The sequence below is a fragment of the Oxyura jamaicensis genome, chromosome 33 (genome assembly GCF_011077185.1).
Source record: "Oxyura jamaicensis isolate SHBP4307 breed ruddy duck chromosome 33, BPBGC_Ojam_1.0, whole genome shotgun sequence".
In the NCBI taxonomy this organism is placed as follows: domain Eukaryota; kingdom Metazoa; phylum Chordata; class Aves; order Anseriformes; family Anatidae; genus Oxyura; species Oxyura jamaicensis.
The window spans coordinates 1,294,861-1,316,764 of NC_048924.1; the positions used below are offsets into that span (position 1 = coordinate 1,294,861).

The 21,904-nt window shown below is 48.1% G+C and overlaps 1 protein-coding gene and 1 long non-coding RNA gene across 4 annotated transcripts; one reads left to right on the top strand and one right to left on the bottom strand.

The window, feature by feature from the left end:
- On the bottom strand, nucleotides 1–4,498 carry LOC118155559. Of its 3 annotated transcripts, none has more exons than XR_004745911.1 (3): nucleotides 4,384–4,498; nucleotides 2,025–3,729; nucleotides 1–1,898 (listed from the first exon to the last, which is right to left on the bottom strand). It is a non-coding gene; the product is annotated as an uncharacterized LOC118155559 (long non-coding RNA). The 3 variants fall into 3 exon arrangements; XR_004745910.1 differs by having other exon boundaries at nucleotides 4,175–4,396; XR_004745909.1 differs by lacking the exon at nucleotides 4,384–4,498 and having other exon boundaries at nucleotides 2,025–4,111.
- Nucleotides 4,119–9,710, top strand: LOC118155541 (keratin, type II cytoskeletal 4-like). Its single transcript, XM_035308864.1, has 9 exons — nucleotides 4,119–4,665; nucleotides 5,487–5,701; nucleotides 6,003–6,063; nucleotides 6,702–6,797; nucleotides 7,395–7,559; nucleotides 7,645–7,770; nucleotides 8,137–8,357; nucleotides 8,682–8,710; nucleotides 9,227–9,710. The coding sequence occupies exons 1-9, from the start codon at nucleotides 4,207–4,209 to the stop codon at nucleotides 9,703–9,705; spliced, it is 1,851 nt and encodes a 616-aa protein (XP_035164755.1). The 5' UTR covers nucleotides 4,119–4,206; the 3' UTR covers nucleotides 9,706–9,710.
- Nucleotides 9,711–21,904: the final 12,194 nt, after the last annotated feature.

The following is a 21,904-nucleotide window of genomic DNA, read 5'->3' on the forward strand; positions in this document are numbered from 1 at the left end:
ACAAAAGAAAACAGTCATGATCTTTAATGAAGAAAACCACGGGAAAGATTTTACAACAAAGGAAAATGGAGCAGCTGTAAATATTCATTAAGAGGGGTTTAAGTATCTTGAAAAGGTTATGGCGTTTCCACTGAAAATAGATGATTCTGTCACAAGAGAAGAATAAGTCAGGGAGATGACACAGAATTAGTGTTGCTTTCTCACCTTCAGTCTTCCCCCTCACCATTTCAAGATGCTGAGCTGATAAGTTAATTTAGGAAGTGCTTTTCTTTAAAGCTGCGACCAGCCTCTCTGAACATTAGCGCCTCATGAATCAGCTGGGCGCTTCATCAGGAATTCAGCAGTACGTCACAAAGCTACACGAATCAAGTCGAACAAGGGCTTGGGCACTGGTGCCTTAGCATAACAAAAGGCAGAGGTATCTCCTGCCACCTGAACACGCTTCCCAGGAGGACCTGGCCCAGCTTCTGTGGGCAATTCCTTCCTCTGCGGGGCTCACAGAATCCCTTCTGTCCAAGCAAACAGCTTCAATGGCAAGGGAGAAGAGTTCTTCCACCTTTACAGGGAGGCTGCTGTAGCCTAGTAATAGCCGCAATGTTTTCCTTTCCTTTTCTGATCTTATTGCTTTAACAGGCAGTGTGATTCCATCTCATTCAAGGGCCTGGGTTCCCATACATCCCACACTTATTTCCACTGTGCAGTTCTGTGAGAGGAAGACATCAGCATGGAAAAAGATCAAACCAATCCTTTGCTTTGTTGGGAGGCTCAGATTTACAGGTGCTAATCACCACGCGGAGATATGACATACGCGTACAGCAGGAACCGAGCAGATCTAGAGCGTGTGATGTTGTGTACTCTCATTAAGACTTCAAAGGTGCTGAAGAAATTCGGCGCCCAAAGGGTGGGACTAATTTCGCCTAACTTTAACCATCCAGAAGTTGGGCGCCTGGTCTGGTTGTCTGGTTGTCTAGACTGCCTCTGGTAGTCAATAAAGAGCGAGGCAAGTGCCTCCAGAGGCTGCTTCCTCCCACCTCTCCTAGCTGCCTATTTTAGGACATGATGAATCACCGTCTGGAGATGCCTATCTCCTTACATTAGCCATAGAGGGAGTCTCAAAGATGAAATTAGAATACATGGCCAGTTTGTTGGCTGAAGCTGGGAGGGAGGCAAATTCAGGCCCAGTGTTTGATGAATTTTATGAGGAACATCCTTTGAAAATCCCAGACTTGACTTCTAACATAGAGCAGACAGAGGCTAATGAGAGGAAAAAATACATTACTACACTGAATTCTCATGGACAACCTTGGTTTTAGGATACAAGAGAATGAGGATGTACTAACCAAATCAATTCTTTAACACCTTGTGAATGTCGTGGACAAGAGTCCATGAAGCTGTGTGTGCGTAAAAATGCATATTATGATCCAATCTTATGCCTATCAAATGCTGTTATTGCCATTGTCCTATCTGAATGCAAGGAGTTTTCTATGGCTGTCTATAATTACAGAGATGGAGCATGGTTCTTTGAGACTATCGCATAAAATATATTTTAAGAACTAGTTGAGATTCATCTCCAGAGGCAACAAACAAATTAGTGAACTTCACATATTCTCATAATGAATTCCATTTTCAGCAGCCCATACAGGGAGAAGAACGCTGACAAAGGGAGAGATTGCAAGTCGTTAAAATGATTCACTCAACCCCTCATCAAAACATTTTTCTTCTTTCCTTCCTCTGTCCCCCATTCTCCCTCAGAAATGATGTAAGTATGATGAATTACCTTTTTTAAAAAAATGCAATTTTTTCTTCTCCCATTTCCCATGTCCTTACTCACAACAAGTTGTTGGTTTCTGAGATCTTATGTGCTAACAGATGAAACACTTGGTGTTCCTTGCGAAGACCTAGAAGACATTAAGTGAACCTTCTGCAAAGCTGCCTTCTCACTGTGGTTCATGAACAACAGCAGGAGTTTGGCCAACACAGAAGTTTTGCCCAATACTGGACAACTTATGGCCAAAATCTCTTACCTTGTGTGAAGCCGGCAGCTCTGGTAAGAGGTTTTGGAAGTGGGGCTGATGCAGCACGATTGGTTTGCAGATGTTTAATTGCAGTCTGTGATATGTTCCAGGTGTCTCTCAGTCAGCTGATGTGTATAATGGGGTGCAGAAAGGGAGCGGTGGCACGGCAGCTCCCAGCCTGACTTCTGATTCAGGATGCAGCTTTCCCATGTAGAACGTGTGGTAGCTCTAGCTGAGCGAAAGAGCTGAAACAATTGCCTTTTGTACTGTTCTTTGGATTCAAATGTGCATTCCACTTCCGATCAACCTTGGTTTAGAATTTAAAGGATCATGGAAGTTACAAGCTTTAGCTTGAAGTATTTTGTATTTGCCAGCAGTATGTTTTAACTGATATTGCCAATTGTGCTGGCAACCCAGCATGAACTGTGATCCTAAAATATTACAAAGGTGTAATCTGAAAGTCACGCTATAAACATGTTGAATTATTCCAGTTGTATAAGGCAACAGCATCAGTTTACGCAACTAATTTATACCACCAGACCCTCAAACTCGTGTAAGTTGCAATTACAGGTTCAATTAATAGCCTTGTGAATCTCAGTGTTGTAGTCACGTCTTATGGCTTTCTGAGTTTCGATGTGTGTATCCTTTTCAGAGAGCTTGATATTAGAAGGCTTAACATTTTAAGGAGGTTTAGCGTTGGTTTTGTGATTTGCAATGAAAATGCCTTTGGAGGGGGGTTAAAGAGGGTGAGAGAACATGGCTACTGGCTGCCTCTAGATACCCTCACGTCTATAGGCAGCAGCAGCCTTCTTGGAGCTCACATTCCCTTTGGTGAGGAAGGGCTGAGGGCTATCAGTTGTGTGCACAGTAATGTCTTGTCTCCCAAGGGCTTTATGCCCAAAGAGCTGGAAAAGCCCAATTGCTCTGACTTTCTGAAGTTCGGTTTGTTGAAGAGCCAGAGATGGTTGTTTCAGTGTCTCACCTCCCTGGACTGGTGACTAGGAGAGAGGGATTCTCTGGTCAATGTGAGTCAAAGCCATCTCAGGTGTCCGTCTAATCTACTCATTAAGGCTTCCTCTGTTGATGGAGAAAGACCAATGCCTGTGGAGAGTGAATCACCCCAGTTCCCCCAGACACCGGCCCAGGGGCTGTTGTCTCTCTCTGAGTGCATCCCCATTGAGTCAAGGACGTGCCTGGCTAAGTGACCCAACCTTCAGCTGTCACTTCTTGAATGTGGTGGATTTCACCAGCCTGAAATGTGCAGCCAATCTCTTTTTTTGCTACCTGCAGGGGCTGCCAGAAGATGAAGCAAAAGGTCTCTGACATCCAGATGGGTAGGAAGTTCCATATAGTGAGGGACAAAGATTTAACCATGTCAAATGGACCTCGGGTTAAGAATTTGCAGCACTGCCTGAGTGAAAAATGTCACTGGGATGTCACAGAACATAAATCTAGTGACCAACTGAAAGGTACCTCAGTTTCTGGATGAATTGCTCTGTTTTGGTGGTGTTTTGTGGTGGTAAGTGAAGGTTGGTGCAAAATGCTGCAAGGGAAGGCTTTTTTTGGGGGGGGGCACTCTGAGTCCTTGTGTATGAATCCAGACCCATAACTCAGTAAATTTACCAGTGTTTCAGGCATCATAGCACAACTTCCATTGTTTTTCCACAGCTGATTTATTTTTTGTTGTTATTACTTTTCCGCACCCAAAATTAGCCTGGTGAGAGAAAAAAGGATAGATTGTGAAATTAACCCCACAAAGTGCAAGTCTGCAAAATATGCCATCATACACAAAACCCCATGAGACACAAAACCCCAAACGACACACTGCAAACAAATCACAAAGAGTTTCTTCAAAAATGTTTGCTAAACTATAATTAGCGTAAGTTAGGGGAGCACTTCAAACCGTAATGTATTCTAAGCCAACTTGCAAACAGAGCACTTTTAGATTCCTTTTTATTTCCTCAGTAGTTAGTATTTGCTGGGCTGTTTTGCATTTTGAGGAGCATTCATTGCTGCCAGGCAAACCAAACCCTTAAGCGCTTTAAATTAATGTCCTGATCCTATCAAGGCCAGCTTCCCAAATATATATAAGGGGTAGCGTCAAGGTGTCACTGCAGCGGGATCTCCGTTCCTCTCCTGCAGCAGAGCTTCCCCCGAACCTCCACATTCCTCCGCCTCCACGGGAGCCGCGATGAGCAGACAGGCGCCCACGGTGAGGTCCGTGCTGGGACGGAGAGGTTTCAGCTCAGCTTCGGAGATCTGCGGCCGAAGCTTCGCCGCCTCCGCCTGCCAGCCCGCCCGCTGCGGGGCTGGCGCCTACAGCAGCAGGAGCGTCTGCAACCTGGGTGGAAGCAGGAGAATTTCGTACGTGAATGGGGTCTGTGGTACTGGATGTTTCGGAGACTTCAGCTTCGGAGGTGTAGGCTATGGTGGTGTTGGAGGAAGGGTTGGCCTTTGCGGCCCGAGGGGATACAGCATCATCAGAGGCTATCCCGATCGCAAGGCTGACGGCATCCAAGGCATCTGCATCGACGAGCGGCTCCTGAAGCCCCTCTGCGTTGGGGTCGACCCACTGGAGCATGAAATACGCTGCCAGGAGAAGGAGCAGATAAAGACCCTCAACACCCAGTTTGCCTGCTTCATCGACAAGGTGAGTGCAAGGCTGATCCCTACCCGCATTTCTCAGTGAAAAAAAGGGGAAACAACCCAACCCCTTCCCAGAATGCCAGTCTTGCCTGTGCCCTGAGCTGCTGAGCTGGCTCCATGTAAGGGTCCAGATCCCAACGAGCTGTGTTTGTTCAGTCCGGGATCTGCACTGCTGGAGAAGGGCTCACTGCAGCTTGAGTATTTGCTGGGGTCTGTCACCTGTCTGTGGCAGCACCAGACTTCCCTGCAGTTTTCCCCTCTCTGTATGGCCTCAGTCCAAGGCTGATTTATTGTTGCAGCCTTGTTCTGTCTCAGACAGAAGTTAGAGCTCAGATGGGCTCATCTTTCTGTCCCATGTTAGACTCTCTTTTCCCCTTTGTCTTTACATGGAGTGGCTGTTCCAAAACCTTTCCTGATGGCAGAGAAAGCTGATCTTGATTCAGGCACCCAAATGTTAGATGTTTAAGGCTGAGTTGCCATGGTAGGATCCCTCTGTAGGGAAGAGACAAACAGGTCCCTCCAGCTGGGGACGCCGTCTCGTCCTACAGCACATCAGAGGCAGCTTCTGGAGGATCTTCATTTGCAGTCATCGGTGAGAAACAGAGTTAGCAGAGATTCAGACGTGACTTCTAGATTCCTAAATAGGGGCTGGATTTCATGATAATTTCATGAATATTATGGCATATTTCCCCACACTTTCCTAAAGTCCTATTCGTATGCCTGCAGGACCAGCTCTGGTTTCAAAGTGGGGGCAGACAGTTAAATCAGTTGCGGGTTATTGCCTCCCCTTCTTTCTTTGAAGAACTGCTTCTTTTTGGCCCTCAGGTCCGCTTCCTGGAGCAGCAGAACAAGGTGCTGGAGACCAAGTGGGGCCTCCTGCAGCAGTACGTGCTACCGAAGAAAGGGAAGAACCTTGAGCTGTACTTTGAGAACTACATCTGCGACCTACGGAAGCGCCTGGACTGCTTGCTGTGCGAAAAGCAAAAGCTGGGCAGCGAAGAGTGTGCCACGAGCCAGCTGGTGGAGGAGTTCAAGTGCAAGTAAGGGCCCTTGGGTCTCCTGCTGCTGCTGGCACTGCTCTCCTGCAGGCAACCGCTCCCAGCCCAGCGGTGCAGTCCCTTCAGGGACGGCGCATTCTTCGGCCTTGCTTGCAGGCTCTTTGCATTGGTAATGTCATGATGAGGCTTCTGATCTCCGGTTGGTCTAATGCTTGGTTTCCAGACACTGCTCTTACAGCGCCTGATGGCAGTCTCTGGGCAAGTGAAGGCTGTTATTGCTTGTGGTGGCTGCTGTCTGTGTTTGAGTGTTGCTTGCCTCAGCCTTCTTCTTCTTTTCCAACAGATATGAAGAGGAAATCAACAGGCGTACAACTGTAGAGAATGAGTTTGTAGCACTCAAAAAGGTGAGAAGCTCAAAATAAATGGGTCATTATACCTCTAACGGGCTTATTTGGTGTAAAGCTTGGCTGAAATAGTGCACTGCTAGCAAATGCCTGGCAGAAGCGAGCAGGAAGAGGGAGGCCTGTAAAGAAGCACAGTCAGAAACAGAGACAATGGGAGTAGAAAGCAAGTCCACATCATCAGCACTACTGCAATAGTTTTCTTAGCCCAAACATATTCTTAAATTGTCACAGGAGGGTGTATTTGTGGAAGGGGTCAGAGTGGGAGAGGCCACACTGGCACACTTGATGTTGAAGAGGCTGGTTATTTCCTGACGGTCTCTTCATGTCCTTTATACTTAGACATCAGAAAAGGAGAAATCATTTGAACAATATTAAAAAATTATGTTTGTGCACTCATTAGTCAATTCTGAGTTTGTAGCTAAGTCCTAAGTAATAAATAAACTAATTCCTGTAAGTCATGTTGGAATGGCTTTGTTTTCCTTGAGGAGACACTGGGGCATCTTGACTCATCCTCTCACACCTTTTTGCTCTTGAGATCTTGTTGAAACATGCATCTGTTTTATTGGCACTGCCTGTCTTCTCTGAGCTTCCCCAGTGTTTCAGTGAGATTGGGCTGGAGCACATCTCATCTCTTTCAGGACGCAGACTGTATCTTCTTGAACAAGGAAGAGCTGGAGGTGAAGGTGGATCTTCTAAGAAGGCAGCTGGAGCTGCTGAAATGTGTGTTCGAGGAGGTGAGTTCCTCTGGTCTGTCGCCAGAGCCGGTGCTGCCTCACCCTCTGGGTGTCCCAGACTTCTACAGCTTCCAGTCCCTCTTGGACTGCTCTCGTCCCAAGCCCTGAATACTTGAAAGCACAGAACTACAAGGTTGATGTAATATTAGCATGATTATGTTGCAGGTAGGGTGGTTCCCCCTCTCTTAATGCAGCTCCAGGTATGAATTGGCTGTCCTAACTCTACCCCTGAGACAAGAGATGTGTCTGTCTCGTTACTCCGGATTGAAGCTGGCTGATTAGAGCTCAACAAAACTCCCAGCTTAATCCTGTCATTAACATCACTAAAGCAGCCGAAGATGACAGGATACCAGGGGTTAAGTCACCTGCATTCCTTGCCCTTGATGTGGACAGAATTACTGCAGGTCAGCACGTAGGTCAGCAGCTGACGTGCTCATCCAGCAGGGAGGATTTTCTGCTGAGCCAACCGGAGGGACATTTCTTGACTCATGCCCATAGCTGGGCAGTGTGGCTCTTTGTTCCAGCCCTCCCTCACTCCAAAGTCTGAGTACTGCCAGCAGCTAACATTGCTAACAGCTGCCATTCTCCGCCGTGTAGGAACGAGCTCAGGTAGATCGCCAGTTATGTGACACCTCGGTCATCGTGAAAATGGACAACAATCGAGACCTGGACATGGAAAGCATCATTAAGAACGTGGAGTGCTGGTACCAAGAAATAGCCCAGAAGAGCAAAGAAGAAGTGGATGCTTTCTACCAAACCCGGGTGAGTATGAAGCAACCTGGGTGTCTGACAGCAGCTCAGGGTGCTGCAGGTCAGAAATGGCAACTGCCCTGGTTTTGGTTTCCAGTTTCAGGAGCTTCAGGATAAAAGGGGCAAGTATTGTGACGATCTGCAGAGCAACAAGTGTGAGATTTCGGAACTAACCCGGATGATACAGAAGTTGCAGTGTGAGCTGGAAAATGTGAAGAAGCAGGTAGGTGAAGCCTGGAGGTGCTGCTGGCAGGAAGGACAGTTGAGACACTGGGGAAGATGATGCATCGGCCTTTAGTAGTCGTAAGACCTGCTCTAGGCTAAGGCCCAAAGCCAGTGGTGACCAGCACTGAAATGAAACAGTGAGAAATTTGGGAGCTAAGCAGTCTTTTTTAAAAGGGAGTTGTTTTAGTGATGCATTGTACAATGCAGTAGAAAAATGAATGGACTGAGAGAAGAAACCCCCCAGGGAACCTGGTGTCTTTCCCTGTTTGCAGTTGGAAGAGCTGATTAATCCAAATGCAGATTACCCAAGGATTAGGAAGCAGAGCCCCAAAGACACCTGCACTGTTATCCTCTCCTCTGACAGGTCTCCTGCCTGCAAACCTCCATCTGTGATGTTGAGCAGCGTGGGGACTGTGCCCTGAAAGATGCACGGGAGAAGCATGTTGAGCTGCAGAACGCCCTCCAGAAGGCCAAGGACGAGCTGGCTTGCATGCTGCGGGATTACCAGGAGCTGTTGAACGTCAAGCTGGCCCTGGACATTGAGATTGCAACCTATAAGACTTTACTGGAGGGTGAAGAGAGCAGGTGGGTGGCCAAGGATTTGTCCTTTTCCTCCTAGATATTGGAGCTACAGGCCAGATGATTCCAGCTCCTAAGTGAAACTAGCAGCTCCAGGATCATCCCAGCTCACAGAAACTGGGGCTGGAGAGATGGCTGGAGGCCATATAGGCCACCCATGTGCCAGCAAAAACAGTTCCTGTCCTAGGGATAGTCAGACGTGTTGCAACAAAGGATTAGGAGACAAGTGGGCTGGATGTGTGGTTGGAAGTTATGAGTAACGTCAAGTTTCTAGATGTGCATGCAACTGGTTAATGGGATAACATGCATTTCTCTTCTTTCCCCTGACAGGATATGTGTGGGGAACCCGGTGAGCGTGTGTAAGTAACCTGAAGATTTACAGCCTTGAGGGTTTCTCATGGTAGGAAGGGCACTTTATGGAACAGCAATGTCTGTCTGTCCTGGCTCCCTCCTCCTTTGTCTCCCTTTTCCAGTCCAGCCCAGGCTGTCAGGGAAAAGCTTTTGTCCCAGAAACCTCAAATGCCTCTGAATTTCCAGAAAATCATCATTTGGACGGAGGGGGGGAGGTCAAATTAATGCCCCTTTTCTCCTCTTGGAGGTGACAGCAAGCTGTCCTGGCCAGCCCAGCAGGCTATGGGCTGGCGTGCTTTGGGTCTGTGCGAGAATAAGCCTCCAGCCTGGAAAGCAGCGTGGGAGGCATGAGGATCTGAGAGGGTTGTGCGGGGACCTGGGGGAGGAGGAGGAAGGAGCAGGGGCTCAGGCTAGTCGGATCAGTGCAGTGGCAATCAGGTTTGGTTGGTTCTGTCCCTCATGAAGTGACTTGCCTGTGAGCGTCTTCCATCTCCAAATAATTAATCCCATGGGCTGTCTTGCAGCTGTGGTCAGCAGCGGCTACAATATCCCCGAAGACTGCGGGATGCTGGCTGCGAATGCAGCTGTGTGTGGCTACGGCTCCCTGGGGAGGCGATCCGGACGCCACAGCTCCCAGAACGGAGGGTTCAGCTCCCGGAGCGCCGGGATCCATCCCAAGAGAGTCGTGAGCTCAGTGGCGAAGCAGTGCGTCCCAGAGGTGTACTGCCAAGCTGGGGGCGTCAGCTGCAAAAACGGGGGATTCAGCTCCCGGAGCGGCGGGTACCCAGCCCGCACTGTCATCAGCACAGGAAACCCAGGCTTGAATGCCAGGATTGGGGCTTGCCAAGCTGGCGGTGTGGTCAGCTTTGGAAACCAAGGCTGCGTCATCAGGCAGCTGGGGGGCTCCCCGGTTGTTGTTGCAAACAGCCCCGAAGTTGTGGGGTGCAACAATGGCGTGGTGGGTAATTTCGGGGTTGTCAGAGACCCCTGTGTTGTTCCATAGGGATATCCACATGGGTGGCACAGCCAGGACCATCAGAGCACAGTTCCTATCACTGAGATGATGCAGAATTGTTTCTCTGCCCACAAATAGCACCATTGTCACCAAGTCCATTCCCAAACTCATTAGCATCAGACATACACCCCATCAGGTAACGTTTTCAGAGTCCCCAGCCCTAAAGTCACATCTAGCAAGCTTCTCCAGCAGGTGCTCAGGTGTTGTTTCCCTGAGTTTATCCTGCCTAGGTTAGTGCAGCTTTTAGGTTTTGTTTGTTCCACTGCCTTTCCTCCCTGGCTTTCCCATAACGAGCAGATTCATTAGTGATGTTCTTCCTTACAAGACACCTCTTCTTCTTACAGCACCTCCCAAAGCATTTCAGAAAAGAGCGTGATGGTTTAACTTCCCCAGGAGGCACTGCAAAGCGCATGTTCCTTTTCTTGTCAAAAAAAGAAACCCTGAGCTGCAAATCTGAGCTTAAATTTTAAACAGGGCAATTGCAACTTTCAAAGCACCTACTATTTACACTGCAGCCATAGGCTTTTTGTGGAATTTGCTTACTTTCATTTGCTTCTGCATGTTAGGGGTGGCTAGTTCAAAGTGTGCTGATTTTTAGAAGAGCTCACCCCCATCCCCACCCCTGAAACACCAAGGAAGTTCCAAGGCTTCTGAGTCTGACATCTTTTACTCACGTAAACTGAGCTTCCTTCATTGACTGCTCAAAATTCCCAGCTTTCCATTGTGCCTTCAATAAACTGCATTGAAAGTACATGTTTTGTCCCTGAATTTTTCCATAGCTGGTGTTTAATGAAAGTACAAAGTGGGGGAAGAAATGCTCTTTTACTGCCTGTTTGTCCATGGGTAGAGAAAGGGTCAAACAGATCTTTGGATTTTCTGCAGAGAGCTTGGGGTGTGGTGGGACTCAGATGCCAGGAGTCCAGTGGTGTTTATTCTATTTACCTCCTTAATGACATCACCCTTAGGTATTTTATAGCCCAGGGTGCCCTTTGCTTAAGTACCAACTGATCTCAAAGCTCGCCAGAATCCCCCCAAATGCTTCTGAGCATTGCACAGCGTCCTGCATGCCAGCCTGAAGCTTCACTCCCCACCATGACCTCCTCTTGCTTGGTCCTCCCAGGTCACCACATGGAATGAGGACAGATGCCCATGCTGACCTTGTCCTACGTGGGCTCAGTAGGACTGCAATCAGGGCTGTGCTCTGCCAGATCCATATCTATTCCAGATACAAACTACCTCTGCTCTGGTGGCACTAGGGCTGACAACGGGTGAAACTGCCCCATATGGTTCAAAGGCAAAGGGATGAGCTCTAAGCTCGCTTGGCGGTAATGGGGTGGGATCGACTTTGTCTCCATTCTGAAGGCTCCCACGCAGAGCTCATGCGAACTGGTTGCTGGGGGCTCATTTCATGGAAAGAAACCAACATTTCCATTGGGTGATTCATCTGACCAAACACAGACACTTAATTTAGCATGAAATGCATCAAGCGCTAGACTCTACTGACTGCATCAATTAGCTCTCTCCTGGCTCTACAGGCAGCCCGGGGCAGGGGCATTAGCGCAAATGGAGACATCGCCATGCAAGACGCCTGCATACACTCAGACGAATACACCCTGCCTGTCATCCCCGGGATTTGCAGACGCTATTATCACACTGAATTTCTTCCTGTCTCCAGCACATGAAGAATTACAGGTCGCACGGCACCACTGATCTCTGCGCTCTCATGGGGCACAATTCTAATAGCAACCTAAAAAAAAAAAAAAAAAAAGCAAATATTAAAATAAAGACTAATGCAAAGAAAAAAGATAAGTGCCTTTGGGGAAGGGCATGAGCTGTCATTTCCTGGCTATAAGTGGAAAATGTCTCATCTAAGCTTGGCCACCTGTCAAACCAAGGTTAGGTGGGATGGACAGCCCTCCATCTGAGCCCCAGTTTCTAGTGAGGAAACCCAGTTCGGTGGTTTATCCAAAGTGGCTAAAATTAGATGAGACAGAGCCTACCTCATCAGCTAGTTTTGCATCTAAGCATAATGCATTCACCACTGCGTGCTTGCAAATGCAATTTGGAAGGAAGGCCAGCCCAGCGCCTCGAGCCCCTGCCGAGATGTGAGGCAGCTCCAGGGTCCTCCTTGGGGCGCTTGCGATCCACAGCCAGAGCGATTCTGCTCAGCCTTTTTTTGGAGGCTGAGTGGAGGCCACCACGTTGTCTGGGGTTTTCCCCTCCTGAACATAACAGTGATGAGACCAAGGCTTGGTATCCCCTGATAGCAAGGCCAAGGAAGAGGCAAGAGCCTGGGATGTCGGGGAGCAAAGGGCAGTGCCCCCTCTGCTGCACCTCTCTCTGGCTTCAAGGGTGAACAGGAGCCTAAACCTGTTCAAAACCCTGACGTCAGCCAGGGTGACTTCTCCCACCTCAACCAAGGAAGCAGTAGGCGACTGCCTAATTGCAACAGGAGAATAATTACCTTTTAGTGGACTGAATAATAGCGAGAAGAAAGGAAGGTGATACTGCCTCTTCCAGAAGATGGGCAGCACCGCTCCCCCTCGTGTTTGAGCCAACACCCAGGTGTTCTCAGCTATAATTTTAGAAAACCAAAGAGGAAAATGAAGGCTGCATTTATTTATTTATTTATTTATTCCGTGTGGCTGTGGCTGAATGGGTTAGCTGTAAAGATTTTGTCACAGTAACAAAGGGGAAAGGTTCATCTCAAATGGTTCGCAAACTATTCATTAAGCCTTGCATTACAAGCTTTGAGAGGCTGGGAACATTTCCAGAGAAGTGATTACTATTTTTCCTACTCTTTTTGTGACTGTTTGTTTTAAGAATTAAAACAACGTTCCCATTTTGAATCATGGCAAAATAGCAAAACCCATATTATTATATTAGTGAACTTTTGCCAGCTATACAGTTTCATTGCAAACATTTCAAAGGCCTGTTTTGACTATTTTTCAAAATAAAATTTTTGCTCTTTTTTTTTTTTTTTTTTTTTTTTTTTTTTTTTCTAATTGCAGTTATCTAAAACAAACTGCTGTTTCAGGCTTGGCATCTGGATTTTCTGTCATGTAAATATACCCAGAGAAGGCATTCTAATAACTGGAAAAAGCTTCTGTTCAGTTCTTTTAGCAATTAATAACTTAAAAATGTCATTCCAGAAATTTCATCATGTGAAATGTTTTGGTTTTGGTGTTTTGCCTGACCAATACAAGCACTCTAACCCAAAGCCTACCACAGTCAAGGAGACAAAGAAGAAAGTGGGAAGAAGCAAAGCCTCTGGGCTAAGAGCATGGTCCAGGTCCTCTCCATCACCCATGGGAACAGACAGGCAGCGTGGCGGGTGTTGCGCCCCCTCCAAAAAATGATCAGGGCCTTGGCCTACAGCGATTTGAAGGCAGGGTTGACTCCATTCTTCCATCATGCAAACTCCTTCAAATGCCTCATCCCACTTTATAACCAGCATTTTCCATTTCTACCAACCTGGGCAGGGTGGACCTCTTCTGACATAAATTAATCTTCAAAAAAGACGGCCCTACCCCACTGACCCGCTCACCCTGAACCTCATTTACAGCCCCAGAAGGGTGACTCACACCCCCAGGGCAGCTCTGAGATAAATACACCCAGATAAAAACATGGGAAGAGGAAAAGGTGGGCCTGTTACAGGAACAGACCAAGGGAGAAAGTCATCCCCACGGTGCCCACGTTGGGCTGCACAGCCCCGCAGCACCAGGCAGACGAGATGGCACAACCACAGCAGAAAACTCAGAAAACACACTTTGCAGCAAATATTTGAGCAGGCAAACCGAGCGCCAGATGCTACACAAGGAAGTCCTTCAAACCAAGTTTGTCAGTCAAGCATTTTCACTTGCTTGCTATTCTCCATGTGCATATGATAGCAACCGTGTAGTAATCTGCCTTCTACGTTGATAAGGTGGGAGCAGGAATTTTGCTTTATTCTGTTGTGAATACCTTAAACAGCCAAACTGGGAAGTCCCCAGCCACATCAGAAAGAAATGAAAAATCTCACTTCAAAAACAAACAAACAAACAAAAAAAACAGTTGACTTGTGTAATTTCACCTTTTTATCCCAGGTGTGAAAAAAAACAATGTTTACACAGCTCAGAATTTCCTTGGGGGATTGAAGTTGCAATTTTGTGGTCTGACAAAGCAGACACAGATTTATTGCATTTTTTAACCATTACTCAGGGAATCATTATCAGGGATTATTTCCATTTTTTTTTTTTTCGTTTTCTTTCTCTTTTTATTTTTTTCCCCTCAGATACCCAGTTTTCACAGAAGAGGTTTCCTTTCCCTTTTCTGCACCAAATGGAACAGCCGAGCTGTCTTCCTGATACGTTGCTTTCTTTTCTTTAATGAACACACCACTGCCTATAATTATTACTACATTATTATTACTGCTAGCACATGGGGCTGGCAGCCATGGGGTGCCCCATGGCTGCACACATGGGAAATCCGAGGCTGTGTTTTCAGCCCCAGGAAGCGGATAGACACTTTGCACAGCAGGTGGGAACAAACGATACCCGAAGAGCCCGCCACAAAGCAGATTGTGGATAAATGCAGGTAAGAAATTAGCCAGTAATTAGTCCCTCCTGTGAACACTCATTCCTCGCAGCCAGACGGCTCCACAATCCACACTACATTCAAAAGCAAGTTGTTTCTTGTGATGTGGTCAGTGTTACTAACAGGAGGGAGGGGAAGCTGGAAGTCGGAGATGTCGCTTGGAAAGGGATGGCTCAGGGTGGCAGCGAGATGTCCCAGCCCACGCTCAGCTCAGGGCTGGAGGATCCCCCAGCTCTGCGGGTGCAAGAAGTGCAGGGCCCTGCTGGGCTTTTTCCTGCCTCCGCTTAATCAAGCTGCTTTCCCTTTAAGCTGCTGTTGTTGGAAAACTGTTTGTTTTCTTTTACTTCCTCTCAGCAGCACTAGAGCAATGTGAATGGTGGCCCTTTCTGCTTGGTGCCTGAACCGAACACCCGGGTGTGTTTTGACCTGGCTGCCCCCAAGCACGTTTTGCTGCCTTTGGTCAGGATTTCTCCTCTACCGCCCATGAGACACAAACAGCAAATGAGGGAATTCTCAGAGGCAGGGACTGTGTGTGGTGGACCGTCATGAGGAAGGAGAAGACGTAGATGTGTATGAGGCTGTTCCTTTTTCCTCCTGAAGCGTATTCAGGCCAGAGCAGCACAATAATATCTCCTTGCTATCAGTGTGCCAGCATTGCTCTCATTATTAATTTTTCATATTAGGAGGCCAGATAATGCTTAAAAATTACTGCAGTCTATTCAGGAGGTCTGCTCCTCTCCAAACACAGGCCAACAAAAGGTTGAGCTTTCCTTCTCCACTTTTTTGGTGTCACAGAGGCGGCTGGAGGAAGCTCCTAACCTCAGGCACCTCCACCTGCAATCCAAATTAAAGGAAGCACAGGGAAATGAAGGTTTCATCCACCCTGGAAACATCCTCATCTTTAGCACGGCCCGGTTTGGCATAGATAGAATTGGGTTTTGGAGCTGGAACGGCTACATATCCAAACTAGGCACTCACAGGGCTTGTGTTGCATGTGGGAACTGAAATCCCACAGACGTTCTCCAGGGCTCGGGTAGGTCGAGGCGCTGCCCATGCACTGCGGTGGGGAATCCTCCGTCTCCACCCAGCGCTCACTGGCTGTGCTCCAGTTCAGCAGGTTGGTTTTTATCCCTTTTCTGGATTAAAGGCAGCTCGGTCTGTTCCTTGGCACTGAGTCACTCCAGGTCAGACTTCAACTGCAGGAAGAGGACTCACATTATACAATTAGTTCTACATTTCCCCAAAAGTGATGCAAATGAGGGGGAATCACTTCAGACTTCAACTTTTTGCAACCTTTGGGCACAAGCTTCACAACGCCTCCATCGCTGTGGAAATGGACAAGTGATGGGAGATTGCCACCATCAGAAACCCCAGCACTGAGCAGGGCTCAGAGCAGAGCGGACAAAAGGCTTTGCACCACGCACGAAGGACACACCAGCTACTGAATACCAGCACACAAGCACAACTGACAGTGCTGGAGGAGCTCAGATGTTGACCTTAGATAGGTCCTTAAAAAAGACCACTGCCAGATTTCTTGAAATGAGCTATTTCGCACAGCAGAAGACAAATTAGCACTGCTATTATTCCTGGGCAGTGACAGGTCAAAAATGCAAAGACAGCAGATAGGTGGAAGGGTAAAACATGGAAATATTTTGCATTCAGGGGTGCTTTTCCAGCTCTGGGGTGAAGGCAAGGGGACTCGGCATACCTGAGGAACTGACCACTCAGCACCCGAAACCTCTGGCACTGGAGACGAGCCCATGCGGTGCCCTGCAGCACTCGGCTGGTGGCAGTGATGATGGGTGCAGGTGGGAAGTAGGTGCTGAAGCTCAGCAGAGCAACAGGCAATTATGCCAAACCCAGTAGCCATCTCATAAGCAACTGCTTCTCTTTATCATATACTCTTGGAATAACTTGAAAGAAAGCCACTGGGAAGAGGGATGACGCTTTGGGGACAGTCCGCCTCTGGTGTTTGTCAATCCATAATTGAAATGAGGACAAGGAAGCCACAGTTGTCACGCTCAGTAATTAGAGGGAAAGTTGAGCCACCCGTCCATCCTCTGCCAGGTGGCCTGTCTGCAGACAAGTATTTGCCATGCTGAGCAGCATGGTGACAGTGCTTGCAAAACTGCCCAGGGGAGAAACACCAACTGCTCTCTGCAGGAAGGTGCAGGTGTGCAATTACTGGGATGTCTTGAGCACCAAGCTGGCTTCTGGTCATTGAGATTTCCACATGCAAGCCATTTCTGGATGGAGAACAAGAGACAGGTGCTAAACACTCCCTGGTATCACACACAGTGCCCAGCAGGTGGATTACCCCATAGGATATTCAACGAGAAAAAGCAACCACATAATAACAAGAACAAAGAGGATAACAAGGCAACAGACCAATGCATGGATGTGGCTTCAAGAAATTACACTGGAGTTCCCCAAATGAATCTTCCTCAGTGCGTGCAACCCCACTGAGCTCAGGAGGAGACTGGGTGCCTGATTCATGCAGGATTGTGGGGCAGAGTCAGCCTGGCTGTGAAATGCGACCTGACCTTCTCAGGTCCCACTCCATGCAGCTTCTTCTGAAAGCAGCAGGTTCACCTTAATAATGTGATTCCTTTTATCCTCCAACAGAGGATAGCCAGGGTGTCCTTTCGGCACAGCCAAATAAGACGTGATTCACAGTAAGGCTTGCTCTTTTCCATTTTTTTTTCTTCTTTTTCTAGCTTTCTTTTCCAGTTACTGAGTGCTGGGTTTTCTTGCGGTGCAGGTTCCCAAGTGCATGGCAGTGGTCGGTGACAGATGCCCAGCTGGATTTCCAACTCAGTATGGACACATGGAAGAAACTGCTTCTTAGAGCATGAGATTTCAGTGAAGAGGTTTAGGAACCCACCCCAGAAACCCCAGATCGAATCAAAGCATGGCTTTGCCTCTCCGAAGGCGCAGTGACCTGGCTCACCGAGGACGTAACTGAGAAAGCTCTGCTTTGGCAGAAGAGATTGCCAGTCCGGAGTGATAATCACTACCGTTGCTTGTCTTTATCTCCCTGGATGTGTGGTTTGCTACCAATTCAGAGCACTCATCTCTGGAAATGGAGGTTACAAGCCCATAGGTTGCTCAGCGGGGAAATGAAGGCTGTGGTGCCCGATGCTGCAGCTGGCTGCTCTGCAGGGCAGAGCCCTGCAGCTTCAGGTACCCCTGGAGCAGGTGATGTTGAGCATTAGGGCTGTGATGAATAGAAGCTGGTTGAAGATTCCTCTAGGACAAATACTTCCCTTTATCATGCTTAGCCCAGTGGAGACAACCATAATACAGAGCTCATGCACCCAGCCACCACCTCTGGAATGACACATTGTGAGTTTTTTGCATGCTGGTGGCAAAATGAATCACAAAAGTGACTCTAACCATTCATTAAGATAATAGGTACATCTTCTAGAAACTATACCTTCTGTAATCTCCTTAATCTGAGTGTCCATGTGGAAGGCTTTATGAATAGCTGAGTGCTTGTAAACACAGCATTGTTGTTCCTCCTGGTTCATATTTCTTCTTTTATTCTGCTGAGGCTGGCAGCCACGTAGGAACACCACCTCCGCTCCTGGATCATGCCCCCGTGTCCCTGCAAAGCGTGACTCCACGTTTTTGTGCTGGTGACTTTAGAAAGCAATCTTTTGCTTGATGATACCAAGCTCTCTCATTGACTATTCATGGGGTCCATGCCTCTAGCTCCAGTTTGGTGACTTGTGAGTTCAGGTAAGAGGTCTCCCCTGCCAGAGGTGTGTTGCTTCTTCCACATTATCTCACCAGCCACATCATTGTTACCAGGCCATTGAGGGGGTTTGCTCTCTACTGAACATGCTCCATGTCCCTCTCTGTAGAGTGATGCCTCCTGATTTGACATGGCACACGGAGATCATGTTGCTGATAAAAGCCTCGTGTTCTCTGCTGTGCTGCCAGTTAGCTGCACGCCATGTTTCTCTATCAGCTGCACTTCATTTTTCTGAAGAAACCTGTCTGTAAGTCTGCAAAATTAACTCTGTTACCTTAACCACACACACTGAACAGCTACCTTCTGTGCTCTTTATGGTCTATGTGTGCGCACAGATTTACAGAGCTATCGATGGGAACTAGTTGAAATTCTGTGGCTGGATTTCCCTCCTCCCACACCCTCCCCTTTCACTCAGCTGCTGGAGGGCATCTCTGGAGTCCCCGGTAGGCTCCCTGCATGAAGGAACATGCTTTCTGGTTAGAAAAGTTGGTATCGTAGAAGAGACAACTGTCCCATGACACAGCAGGGCAGCATTTCCAACCCCAGCACAGCTGGTTTTCACCAGGAAGTCCCACCTTTCCCCAGAAGAACACTTTTGTTGCCAAACTCACGCCCTGCTCTTGGCATGCAGCTGCTCTCCCTCTGCAGGGGCAATTCCCAATGCTACTCCTGGCTGTTGCGCTTTCATCATGACCCTGCCATACAAATTCCGCCCCATTACTCAGAGCCCTAATGATCCACCGGGCCCCGAGTGTTAGCACAAGGTTGGTCAGATGATGCAAAAGGGCCTCACAAATTCCTATGCAAAAGAGGAATGTTACAAAGGAAGAGGGTGGACACCCGTGGTGTTTGGTACAAAACCTATTTGTCTCTTACAAAATTAGACGGTAAATAAGAACTATGAAGGAGAGTTTCTCAGCTTAGGTCACCCAGTAGCACCATCAAAATGGAGATTTACAAAATCCAAACAGGCTGTTGTGTGCTGCTGCTGGCTGGCTGTTGAGTTGCTGCTGCAACATTTCCAGCAAACACCCAGAAGTCACAGAAGCTGTGTCTGACAACTGCGTCCTGTGCCCAGGTTTTCCACCATGTGAGCAAAAACTTGCCCAGCACATGCCAAAGTTGCCCCGAATGAACCACCTGCATTTGCTTTCAGGGCACCATGGTTGGCCAGATGTGGGCAGTGGATGCAGGACAGGCAGATGCCCTGCTCTTCCCAGCAGGTTGCTCTCCTTGGGGTCAGACAGCACCCTTGGGAGCAATGTTCTCTTTTGCTTTGCTTGTTGCCACAAGACCCCAGCATCTTCCAAGCAACACCAGTGACATGGGCGTTTATCACTGCTCATGCCCTCTTTCCAGCAGAAAGGCTGCAGAGGCAAGGTAAAGGTTTTGGCAAGGTTCTATTTGGCAGCATGGCAAATACAGATGGTACACATAGACAGTGACCACCATTGGTCTGCAAAGTATCTCAGTAATTACCTTGTCCATCTTTTTGCAGCAAAAATGCTATGCAATGGCCAGGGAAAAGCCAGGCTGAGGGCAAATAGCTGTTGTAGAGCAAGGTCAGGAGGATTGCTCCTATGCCCGGTGGCGATGGAAGATGCTCAGACCATTGCCTCTGCCTGGGTCCCCACAAATCCACTGCCTGCTTTGATGTGGGAGCAGAATCAAGCTGCAGTTAAGCGAATGGGAACAGCTATCTTCGGAGGGCTGGACCCATGAAACCAGAGGGAGATGTCCCAGGGGCCTCATTAGCCATCTTACTGGTGGCTTCAATGTCCCTTTCACAGAGAGCCACAAAAACTTCCCAGGAGGGAGGGCACCAGCTGCCAACACTGAGAGCACGGCCCAGCCCTTCCAGCCCCATTTTATCGGGAAAGGGACTTAAAAAAAATGTTTTCTCACTGGGGTAAAGCAAGCTTGGATGGCTGGGTCATTACAGCTGGAATCACACCAGGAGGTTGGAAAACCCCTTAGGCTCTCCTTACCCACACAAATGGCTTAACAGATCCCAGTTTAGCAAGGCACTTAAACAGAACTAATTTATCCTAATGCTGGGTACATGTAAATCTCAAAGCCTTCAGTCTTATGGAAGCCACCACAATTCAAGGCATGTTTAGGGCCAAGGACCTCAGGGGTTTCCCCTGTGTAAATTTAGGTGTAAGCTGCTGCTTTAAAGCCTTGCTGAATCCCATCAGCCTGAAAACTGTGGTTTCATCTCTGCCTTGTATCTTTACATGCATTTTTTTACGTTTAGTTGGGTTAGTCCCTCCCTGCAGCCCCTCCAATGTCACCAGACCCGCACTCAGCCAGGACAAAGCATGGACACGAGGGGAAAAACAAGGCTCTGCGAAGACAGCATTTGCATCCGATTTCAGCTAGTGCCTGTGCGTGTGTGTGGCCGATGGAATGAAGGCGATTGCAATCCTGCTCTTCAGAAGACCAAATCACATCAGAGCGCTTTCTCCTTTGAAGTTTATGTAACCGGCGCTCAGGGCTTCCACCATGTGACTGCGCAGCAGCTTTGTGAAAGCTCAGCAGCTGCAAACCACAAGCGCTGCCCTGAACCGTCTCTCTCTGATGTGCAAGGCTGGGCAGCTGGAAGCAGCCACTTCTTAGGGTGCGAGGAGGAGCCGAGGGTTGGAGCACAGGTTTGGTGCTTTCCATCTGTGGGGAAGCAGCCTGGCAGCTCCTCGTGCACAGGGCAGGATCTCAGGACTGGCGGCTGGGGGAGGAAGGTGGATGCTTGTCCCATGAGTGGCATTTTCCCTGCTTTCCAACAAGACCGGGAACATGGAGGGTTCACAGCCCTCAAACAGTGCGCACATCGCCATGCGGCATAATGTGCCCTGTGGAGGATCCGAACCGGATCCAGGTTTCTCACAGCTGGAAAAACCAGCAAGTTGCTGCCCTCCGGGATTGAGGGCCCTGTCTTTCTTGCCATGCAAAGAAGCTGGAGCCTCCCTCTGCGCTCCTGCCGGATGGAGAGCTCCAAGCAGTGGCGGCACCCTGGTACCCCTGTCAGCACCCCAATGACCCACCTCTGCCCCGCCGCAGTGGCACCCAGCCAGCATTTGGGGCATGCAGGAAGCAAACCCCTTGTGCCAGGGGCTTGATGGCCTGGCTTCTGCCTATCTTGCAGCTCGCCCATGGTTATGCCCACCTAAGATCACTTTGCATAGACCTACTTACTGCCAAGTGATGCTTTAGCCCAGCCACAGGTGCCCTGTTTCCAGGCAGCGTTCCAGGCTTGGCTTCAGACCACGCACCCAGTGCTCTCCACAATGCTTGTACCAAAGCTTCAGCATAAAATACGTTTCTGAAATAATTCCCCCTTTTACTTACTAGCAAGAAGTTCAGGTGGTTGGATTACCTTGGGCTGAATGACATGAAGACTGCAGTGCCAAAAAAGCTCATCTGCTTTCTCTTACTCATTCAGTCTCATGAATGAAATTACATCTCACTGCAAGATTGTATCCTAATATACTCAGACCAATGCAGCAGCAATGGAACTAGTACACGATTAAAAGTGCATAAGGTATTTTATAGTTCATTTAACCCTCCCCCCCCCCCCCCCGAGACCTGTAAAAAAAATATGAAGATCTTTATCTGGGGAGACCCCACAAATATTATAAAATCAACATACTTCCTTTGCGTTATTTTTCATTCAAGAAAATCCGTTTCAAGTTTCCAATACTGTTGCCTAGGAATCCTCCCAGAACCAGATAACTTTCTCCTAGCAAAAGTACAAAACCTTCTGAAGGCAAGCTATGCAAACACTTGTGATTCTGTGATTAGACCCCTTTGTTAAGGCAAAAAAAAAAAAAAAAAAAAAAAAAAAAAAAAAAAAAAAAA

Excerpts from the sequence above, each read along its gene's own strand:
- LOC118155541 (XM_035308864.1), top strand. The coding sequence starts at position 4,207 with ATGAGCAGACAGGCGCCCACGGTGAGGTCCGTGCTGGGACGGAGAGGT. Across the intron at positions 7,771-8,136 it reads TGGAAAATGTGAAGAAGCAG|GTCTCCTGCCTGCAAACCTC; the intron begins GTAGGTGAAGCC and ends CTCCTCTGACAG. Across the intron at positions 8,358-8,681 it reads CTGGAGGGTGAAGAGAGCAG|GATATGTGTGGGGAACCCGG; the intron begins GTGGGTGGCCAA and ends TTCCCCTGACAG.